Here is a 10,808-nt window from a genome sequence, read left to right on the forward strand (position 1 = left end):
AGATCAATCTTTTCTATGCACTAATATATATCGTCCCAATTCAATTCGTGCTTATTCACCACCTGAGGAAGTGGAGAAACTGAACACGAACTCTAAATATAACACCTACTGCTAGTAGCCATGTATTAATCTAACAATGAATGTAATGTCCTAAAAGAAATTATGCCTAGTGCACTCGCGATAGCCAATGCTCAATTTCGCGCGTTCCGTATTTTGAGATGTTTGCTTTGAGCTCATTAATGATCGTTGAGAAAGAGACCATCCTCTCTTTAATATGAACAACTAGTTTCTTCCACGGCTGTTCTTTTTTCCCCCTCAGAATTACATTTTGAAATGTTATACAATCACAAGTGGCACACGAGGTGGGGGAGAGAGTGTGTTAGGCTTGCTCATTACAGCAGCCAGGCACAGCGGCAGGGCAGAAACTTTCAGTACAGGAATCATGACGATAATGCAGTTTGTTTAACAAAATACATGGTTTTATCTTCCCCCCCAAAAGTAGGACATTTTCATTGAGGTGACCAGGTAGAATGTACAGCTCGCAGCCGTGTGAACAACTAAAAATGTAACTCGGCCAAGTTAAAGGGTCGCAAAATGTGACTAAATGGTCACAGTTTGGAGCCCTGCAGTCAGGAAGCTGTCAGAGACCAAGGAGTTTATACAATGGGACCACCAACTACTGTGTGAAAGGAATTTAATCTAACAGTCGTTTTGGCACTACTTTACCAATATCTGCAAGTTTAGTAGGACATTGAACAAAATTTCGCAAGTCATCCTTGAAAAAAACAACCAGAAAAGTACATATCATTGTCAAATTAGTCTTGTGAGGTACATTAGGAGTTAAAAAATATGTTTTACGCATGTCATCTGCTGATGTGACCCCTAACACCTCAACTACAGTGCAACCTAGCCGACCCTTTGGCCGAAATACCTTGGTTATTGTGACTTTGCTGCTTACCCTCGAGACAAACCCCAACCTTGCTGTACCTCCACCACCACACTCAACAGATTGCACTTTGCAGGGAAAGGCCTCACTTACTCCCTCCAAAGAGCCAGACAGACGCAAATGCAGCCCAGCGCAACAAAGCCCCTTTTACAAATCGGCTCCTAGAACTAAAAGCACCGCACCCATCCATTTGACAAAAGTCTATGAATGCTCAATCATACTGGATGTGTCTGCTGAGTCACCTCAGTGAAGACTAGGTCTCTACTTGATGGCCGTTCACTATGGCCATGCTACAACAAAAGTGCTGACGCATGTGTTACTTGTTTCTAACCTAGGGTCAAAGCCGGGGTAATGTTAGCCCTACTTACCGTGCTAAAAGACACGTGGATAGAAACGAGACGAGGGTAAAGTTAGATGGAAGGTAGGTTAGAGTGCTCAGAGAATGGCGTCCAGCACGTCCACGTTTTCTAGCGTGGCCGGTAGAGACGACCCTCCGCTTGACGCTAACAGCTGCCTCTCTTCGACATCTGTCTAACGTCTCATTCGTTGTCTCATCCTCTTCCCCCAGGAAGATGCCCAGTCTGCTGGAGTACCTGAGCTACAACTGTAACTTCATGGGCATCCTGGCCGGGCCCACCTGCTCCTACAACGACTACATGGCCTTCATCGAGGGCACGACCTACCAGCCTCGCCACCTGGAGGCCAACGGGAAGGAGAACGGGAAGTACAAGCATACGGAGCCCTCCCCCAAGGTACCACAACGCCAGTCTCTTTGTTAGAGTTCCCCCTACCCAGGATGGACCTAGTAGAATAGAATAGATACGTTGTCAATTTGTCTTCTGTGGTCCTGGGTTTTGTTCTAGTCCAGTCCTAACACACCTGGGCTTGAGGATTAGGTGTCGTTGAACTAGTTGTCTTAGTGCTGGACTGGAGCAAATGCCTGCACAGCCTATATTTCTAGGAAGAGTTGGTGATCATTGGTAGTGTGAGTTAGGGCTTGCATAGTACATAGTGGACAAACAGTCATGGTAAAGCGTGTATTTGTATTTATTAGGGATCCCCATTACTATTCCTGGGGTCCAAACACATTAAGGCACTTCCATCACACACAAAACAGTACATCATATAACATTTGGTACCCCACTACATATCTACAATACAAAATGTTTAATACCACCATACAACAATATTACAATGTACATTGTCCCTGCTGTACTGTGACATGGACCTTTGACCAGGAAAAACTCAAGGCCCTAGTTATGCCGTCTTGTATTTCAGAATGGAAACACTGTGCTTTTCATGCCTAGAACAACCAGTACCACAGTCCCTTTGTCTAGAAATGCAGCTCTCATTCCAATGAATTCAACTACAGATGCTGAAAAGTTCCAATGAGACGCCACCAGACAGTCACCGTTCTATTCTCTCCTAATCCCCACGATGGTCTTATCACCAGGTTACCAGACTAGACTGAGGAACTCACAGCCTGCATGTCAACGAAGGAGCTTATTTTGCATGATAACCGCCAATGAATTCAGTCTTTTCTTATAACGTTTGGTTTCACGGCAGAAGAGAAATGCCCTCTTACTCTGTGTGTGTCTACCACAACAATGATAATCAATCCCGTAACCTACAATCCTATATAATGTGTCATTTCCTCGTTAAGATGGTACAGTTTAATTACAACCCAAATAAGCTTTTACATCTGGACGGCTCGAGAAAATAATGTAGCGTGTCACTTCATCCCTCGTAGCGCTTCTCAATTATTCTTACATCGTTGGCATTTATAATTGATATCTCACTCGAGAGTTTGAGTGTGAAGTTGTTCCTGTGAGAGACTTATAACAGATATTCAGTAAAGGGAAGGGACACAAGACAAGCCGTGCTAAATATAGAGTTCTCAGACAGCCTAGCCTCGCTGAAGTGTTGGCGTTTTATAAGTGAATTATAGGCTAATCTTGAACAGAGGTGGCAATTCAAGACGGCAAAACACAAAAGCTGCAACACAACACGTCCAATATTTCCTGCTGTTGTACATTATGGGATAGGCCTATACCTGTTAAGTTCCTCACATCCCCCAAAGCTGATATTTCAGACGTTAACTCGTTAAGCTCATGTGGTGGGTGAACCCGGTCATAAAAATTTGGTTACTTTTTTCGTTTTATTGACATAGTGTTCAAATCTTCACACATCTACGATAAAAAATAAAATAAAAATTTGGTAACCCTAGTTTGCAGGTATAATCGATGATCTGGTTATAGTGCTTCTTAAGACTGTCATAAGCATGCATGACCTCATGTCTTAAAATCATCTGTTTCGCCTTCACAGAACAACGTGATCTCCAAGCTGTGTACGTGTGCCATCTCCCTGGCCATCTTCCTGTCTGTGTCCAAGATCTTTCCTGTGGAGCGCTCCATCGATGAGAAGTTCATCGCCTCTACCCCCTTTATCCTCCAGGTCTTCTATCTGTACCTCTCCATGCTGGCCACCCGGCCCAAGTACTACTTCATTTGGGCCCTGTGTGAGTGCACTTTAAAATTATGTGAAGTAAAATAACATGTTTTTCTGGGAAGTATTTGGGATTTGAAGGCTGTTGGGGGATAATTATGTGGGTGCTACTTTATTTAACTAGGCAGGTCAATTAAGAACAAATTCTTATTTACAATGATGACCTGGCAAGAGGCTAAAGGCCTTGTGGTGCAGGGAGTGGGGATTCAAATTGTAAGCCAAGATGGACAACAGACAGAAGTTTTGGACATTTGAAGGCTGTTGGGGGAGAATTATGTGGGTGCTAGCCACCCCATATAACAAATCAGGGTGACATTGCCTCGGATAGTGGCCCTTGTAAAGTCACCCAAAAAAAATTGGGCTACTTTTTTGAGTTGTGTTACACTGCCCTCCTGTGTCAATGTGGAGAACAATACCCCCAAAGAGCCTACTACAGTCAAACAGAATGGTCTTGACAGTAAGGGATATTGTTATTCTTTGTTGGCCTCTGCCATTCTGCCTGGTAACTTTTTGTTTGTTCTTTCCCATTGGACAGCTGATGCCATCAACAATGCTGCAGGCTTCGGCTTCAATGGCTACAACAAAGATGGCACACCAAGATGGGACCTGATATCCAATTTGAGAATACTGGACATTGAGGTAAGCCTTTTTCTTATTCACATTTCACTAGTACTGTAGAAGTAGAATATATTTAGGCTACATTCACTACTTCAACAACATCACTCTCTTTCCAGTTTGCCACCAGTTTCAAGATGTTCCTCGACAACTGGAATATCCAGACAGCGCTTTGGCTCAAAAGGTAAAATGCATCATAAACCAGATTACGCTGTACTATCTCACAACAGTAGTCATGTATATAGTAGATATACTGTCATGTAGATTGTACAATCACAGATAGTAGGCTTATATCAGTAGTAACGCTGATAATGCACTGAATCTGCTAGCACTGCGTCTGGGCCATTATCTCTACACAGGTTGGGATGCTAATGAGTTTGTTAGCTTCGGCTAGTGTGCTAATGCTAGGTCTGCATCATGTGCAGTCAGGCTGCGATTTTAGTCTTGTGATTAGCATTAGCGGGGATGCTAATGCTATATCTGTACCATGTCTGTCTTCAACAGGGTGTGTTATGAGCGCTGTCCCATCAACCCTACAGCGGCCACCTTCCTACTGTCGGCCATGTGGCACGGAGTGTACCCCGGGTACTACCTCACCTTTCTCACGGGCATTGGCATGACCATGGCAGCACGGGCAGTGAGTAAACAGCCAACACAGCTGGTGTTACTGACCTGGAATCATATCTGGGTTGTCTGCACACCTCAACTGCATTACCTCTTTGAGCTGGTATTTTATTAGGATCCCCATTAGCTGTTGCTAAAGCAGCAGCTACTCTTCCTGGGGTCCACACAAAACATGAAACATGACATATTACAGAACATTAACAGATAAGAACAGCTCAAGGACTGAACTACATAAATAAAAATACATTTAAAAAAAAAAGTACAGGTAGCCTACATATCACTACCAATACATACACACAAACTATCTAGGTCAAATAGAGGAGAGGCGTTGTGCCGTGAGGTGTTGCTTTATCTGTTTTTTGAAACCAGGTTTGCTGTTTATTTGAAAAATATGAGATGGAACGTTCCATGCAATAATGGCTCTACATAATACTGTACGCTTTCTTGAATTTGTTCTGGATTTAGGGACTGTGAAAAGACCCCTGGTGGGGTAAATGTGTGTGTGTGTGTGTGTAAGTTGACTATGCAAACAATTTGGGATTTTCAACACAATGTTTCTTATAAAAAGAAGTGATGCAGTCAGTCTCTCCTCAACTCTTAACCAAGAGAGACTGGCATGCATAGTATTTATATCAGCCCTCTGATTACAATGAAGAGCAAGACGTGTCGCTCTGTTCTGGGCCTTCTGCAGCGATAGTGTCCATTATGTAATAACGTCCTGTATAGTAATAATAGCAGAGGTGAGGCGTGATAGTATCCAGCTGCAGCTTAACTAGGACTTTCCTCTAAGCACTGGACCACAATCAAGATAAGACAAAACTAGGGCCTGCAGCACTTGCTTTTTGGAGTGTGGTGCCACAATATTGTGATCACTGCATCCAATGAGTACGGATATAGCTTTAGAACAAAGTTCTACAGTATTAGTAAACATGTGATCAATACATGTGGTTGATCTTGTTCCTGTAGTGTTTGTAAACACCCTGGTAGGTTGATTAATTACCTGAACCAGATTACAGGTACTGGTTAAACCCTAGGTGTCATCTCTTGGAGCGAACACGAGTTCTTGGGTTTTAGGTAGGATTACATGGGTTGTCAGTACAACTCAAAACTGCATTAGCCCTTTGAGCTAAAGCCGAGGTGTTAACTCTGGCAAAAACAGAAATCCTCAGGTTTCACGCAAGGTTACAAAAGCACATAATTGATGTCTTTAGCTGGTTGTTGCCCCATCTCATTCGTCAATGCATTTGTCACAGACACCATTAGCTCCAAAGCAGACCTTAAATTTGATAAACATTCCACCATTTTACTTCTATTATTATTATTATTATGTAAAGACAGCAGAGAGATGACACGGGGAGACTGAGCTGTGACCCTGTTCTTATTTTAACGGGAGACTATAAAACTACAGGTCCTGGATTTAAAGCTCATACCCCATGGCACAGTGGTTGTGTGGGAGTCTGCTTACGCATGAGCAATACGTGAGCAAGGGTGTGTGTAGCAGTATGATAGAGCCCGAGATCACAGGGTAATGGACAGAAGGATCACCATGGTGACAGTAGGAGAGTCCTAGAGGACAGAAAGGCCTTTGGCAGACAGTGTCCCGAGAGAACCTCCACCTCTCCTCAATACTTGGCTCCATTCTCCCTCTCATCACATCTAGGAATAACACTACCACAAGATGTCATGATACACAGAACTAGAGGGACTTTTTTTACCGTTCCCTCTCCGAAAGTGTGCACTTTGCACTCACTTACCCTCATGGATTGATTTAAGCATTGGATTTGGTGTAAGCATGGGCTGGTATGGGAGTTTCCATGCGTCCTGTTTGTTAGACCAGTGCATTCTTGTACAAACCACGGGGTTTGTAGTGAGAGAATAGGAGTGAATGAGTGCAAACCTCCTGTGAGAACGGTAGCGAATCGCACCTCAGCCATGTCCTGAAAAAATAATTTCAGAAAGACGAAGCTCTACTTTTGAGATTCATATCGCTACTCTAAATGCAGGTCATGGACTAATGATGAAGTATATTGCTTCTGTTCATGTAAGATAAAGAACGGGGTCAGTAAACCTCTTGTTGGGAGTTTATAATGGCTACAACGTGCCTATTACGTCTGAAAGCGGATTTGTTTCGGTGCCTTTACTGATGGCTCTATCTTTTAGTCGCTAACCTCCATCACATCTTCTCCGCAAGTTTTTTGTTTTTACTTTATGCAACATAATGGTGTGAGGCGTTTGCTATGTGATTTATTCACAATTTCTTCATTTGGCTCACTTCCAGCTTAGACACAACATCAGACCGTACTTCCTGGGTTCAACGACACACAAGAGCGTCTACGATGTCATCACGTGGGCGGGGACTCAGGTCGCCATCTGCTACACGGTTGTGCCATTCGTCCTATTGGCCGTTGGGCCGTCACTCAAGTTCTACAGGTGAGTGACATTACTGATTCCACATGCTCTACCAGCACTATTGTAATGTAATGCAGGCCTATTTTCAAAACAGTAACTTTTATGAATACATGTGTAGACTACAAAGGTGTATTGCACATACTGTGTTGGGTCCTAAGAATCCTGGGAAGCACCACCAAGTTCAAAACCCCTGTAGATTTGATGGGACTTTTTTTTTTTTTTTTTTTTTTTTTTATAAACAAATGCCTGTTTAAAAAGGCAGGCCAATTAAACGCAAATGAGCACGGCACAGACAGGCACATGGCACAGAGAATTAGCTCCGTTCCCCTTTAGTGTCCAACTGTTAACAAGACCACTTAATGACCGGGATGATTCAAACGGAGAAATAAGAGGGGCTTTTATGCATTCAGGGCACTCCAGTAAAATGGAGGCAAATATTCTGTGTCATCTGCCAGGGTGAGGAGTGTATAAAACCCAGTCATTAAACAGGAGAGTTTGGGGACGGCTGGCTGCTGAAATGGAAGGAAGGAGTGGACCTTGAGGACATAATGTTCCCATAATCACAAATACACTGTGACTGCAGATATATAAAACTCAGGATTTTCTATCCGATTAGGATTAGCTAGCATAACTTGTTGGGACCCATAATGAGTCCATATTATTTTGTATTGACATTTTGCGAACTCTTCTGGAATCTTTAGGCCACATAGAAAACTGTCCTCGGCATGCTCTTTCAGCCTGGATTTGTGTTTCGTGACGAATGCATTTGTGAAGAGTGCTATATCGAATAGATGACATTGGATTGGTTGATTACTTCACTGATTGATTTTCTCTCGCCAGGTCATGGTACTACTGCATACACATAGCATGCCTGCTGCTGGTGTTAGCCCTTCCAGTGAAGCCATGGCACCTCCGCGCCAAGGAGGAGCAACAACAGCAGAACAGCCTACAGGGGGGGTTGACCGGAGACCACAACAGCCACTGCATCACAGACAACAACTGCAACCAGAAACACAAAGCCACATGAGACCCGGGAGGAAGCCCCTCCACCCCACACCTCAGAGCTCAAACCGGCACGGAGACAAAGTGCAGCGATTCTTTGAGACCACAAAGAACCAAAAAATTGACAGGAACACCGGAATAACAGACAATAACAAACTCAGTTCAACAACAACCCATCAAACCTTCCAGTAGCGAGGAACGACAGCAAACCATGCTTTGGAGAAATTAGAAGTAACGAGAGGAATATCCGAGGGCCACTAAACGGCTAGGATCTAATGAGTGATAATAATGACATTAGCGATGATGCTAATGGTGCAATGCTAAATGACAGAATTCTGAAGAATGCAAAGCTGACTGAAGTTTCCTTACCTCTATGTACTGCTAACAAGTTAGCGGCTAGGCTAGGTGCAGATTCTGCAGGGTGAGAGGTTGTGTGGAGGGGGAGCGCTTGTGGCATTGGGAAATGAAGGAGTTGCAGTTAGACCTCGAGTGTAGAGGGCGCTATACAGGCTAGTCAGACATGGGTATCGAGAGGATTTTTGTCAGGGTAGGAAAACGATGTAACCTCTACTAGGAAAAGAGGTGTAATAGAAAATTGAGAGAAAAATATGAAAGAAATAACTTTTTTGTCAGATGCCAACTTCAAGCAGGCCTTAGGATCCTCTAAACATTGTTTGATAACTGTCACTTTTCTTTTGATTGTCACTTTTTTTTGTATCTGCTGCTTTTTTGGAATGATACTCGTTCTTTACAGAGGAGGGTTCATTACAAAGGGAGTGTATTCACGGTAATTGATTTTAAGGGCTTTTTTGACATGAGGTTAATTCTGTGTAGCTTCCTTGTTTTCCTCCTGTATCTGATTACAAACTGTAGGTTTCCTCTAGGGTCATATGTCTTGCCTACCTCTAACATCAGTTACAAGTTCAGTTTTGTTAAACTGGTTTGAAATCTTCATATAGGCTTCTAGTTTCACTATGAACTCAAATGGAAATCGCCACCTAGATTCGTTTTTGAATCCATAGCCTCGAAATGAAATTCAACAAACGGTGTTTGTGACCTAATCACTCGTGGACAGACTGACCAAATGATGCAAGATTTTAGTTCTGGGTTAACCAAGATTATTTGACCTTACTGTATGAGTAATTGGATATACTGTAGGATGTAACATTTACTATCACACTACAAGTAGAGCTGATTTTAGATTCATATAAATTACCTTTAACATTAAAGGTTGGGCAATATGTATTTGCCATTTAGGAAGCCTACTGTATGTAATATTATTTGTACGTATTTGACATAATTGGAATGGAAAACAAACATAACAATTCTTATGCTCCAATCATGAACCCTAACTTGTATGCTCGCTTGTCTTGTGACCATCTTAATAAACAAAACAAATATTTCAAGCCAGATCCCAGACATAAGCCACAACCCAAGAGGTTCTCTCATTACTATAATGTGGAAAACACTGGTGTACAAGAGTTCTATCAGGTGGGTCCAACCAACTCTTCCATGGGGGGGGGGGGGGGGGGGGGGGGGTAATTGTGGTGCAGAGGACAGCCCATGAGCATAACCTACACATCCTGATTGTTCCACAGTGCCCTGTTTCTGGAGAGGTATGGAACATTCCATCACAGGCAGGCATTGATCTTTTGGACCACACACCATTCATTAGCTGGTAAGAGTTGGATAAGTACTGTAGTACAACCAAGATGGGAGCCAATGAACCAGTTTAGGGGTTTATTTTGTGATAATGAGTAACAACCATGCAGCAGATTTGAGTTTCCAAATGTAATCTTTCCCTAACGTGCATACTGTACTCCTGCCATAAATGTGTGTATGTGATTTTTAAAATGTTCATGTGGTCTATAAGTGTATTTGTAGTCAAGGTGTAAATGCCTGAGGGGAAAGGTGTGCTATCTTTACCAGCAAGTTGATAATTGCACTGCATGGCCACCCAAAACTAGCCTGGTGAAACCAGACGTAACACTACGCTCACTATAGCTTGTGTAGTATTCAGTCTGGTTTAACTAAGCTACCCCAAACCAGCAGATCAATGCAAACGGCTCCATATGTCCAAAGTGCCATGTCATAAATGGCCCATATATGTTGTATGTGTGTGAAAGCATAATGGTTATTTTTGTGTCAAGAAAGAAGAAACTTATGGAAAGATTTGTATAATAGTACTTAAACTGATTTATGTCAAAGGGAAATTATTTTATAAATACTAATACAGAGATTTTAAACCAGCTTTCTCACTCGCCTTCTTTTGCACCTTTGGTTGGAATGTGAGTGTGGAGTACTATATGGGAAAGAGGCCAAAAAAGGGATGGGGAGTCATAGCGAGGATAGACATATTTAATCCATATGGGATTATTGGAAGGGGTTTGTTTTAGGGTGCATCCTAATAGTCTAACATGGAATACTTGTCTCCTTCCTTTCATCCTCACTAGTCTGGAAATGTAGGACTGGTGAAAGCACTATGGTAGATGCCCTAGTTACCATGGCTACCAGCCAAGCTTCCACTAATCTAGCTCTTTCAAATTGGTATAGATGGAGGAAAGGAGATGAAGCCACTTTGGACTATTGAGATGCACGCTAAATACTGTGTGTCTGACTCTGGCCCTGTAGCTCACTGGAAAAGGGCGCTTGACAAACAAGCTAGTTGACGAGCGTGAAGTCACTGGCCTGGACCTAATCAAAAGCG

General features: G+C 42.8%; 1 protein-coding gene across 1 annotated transcript in view; it reads left to right on the forward strand.

Annotated features, from left to right (window-relative positions):
* The window catches only part of mboat2a (membrane bound O-acyltransferase domain containing 2a), an 85,280-nt gene extending 74,928 nt beyond the window's left edge, over positions 1-10,352 (forward strand). Inside the window, exons 7-13 of the mRNA XM_038967762.1 lie at positions 1,515-1,698; positions 3,272-3,464; positions 3,987-4,090; positions 4,186-4,250; positions 4,571-4,703; positions 6,969-7,120; positions 7,940-10,352. Coding sequence (XP_038823690.1) covers positions 1,515-1,698; positions 3,272-3,464; positions 3,987-4,090; positions 4,186-4,250; positions 4,571-4,703; positions 6,969-7,120; positions 7,940-8,126 — 1,018 coding nt within the window. The 3' untranslated portion in view covers positions 8,127-10,352. The remainder of the gene's footprint in view (positions 1-1,514; positions 1,699-3,271; positions 3,465-3,986; positions 4,091-4,185; positions 4,251-4,570; positions 4,704-6,968; positions 7,121-7,939) is intronic.
* The last annotated feature ends 456 nt before the right edge of the window (positions 10,353-10,808 follow it).

This window comes from Salvelinus namaycush, chromosome 28 (genome assembly GCF_016432855.1).
Source record: "Salvelinus namaycush isolate Seneca chromosome 28, SaNama_1.0, whole genome shotgun sequence".
Classification (NCBI taxonomy): Eukaryota; Metazoa; Chordata; class Actinopteri; order Salmoniformes; family Salmonidae; genus Salvelinus; species Salvelinus namaycush.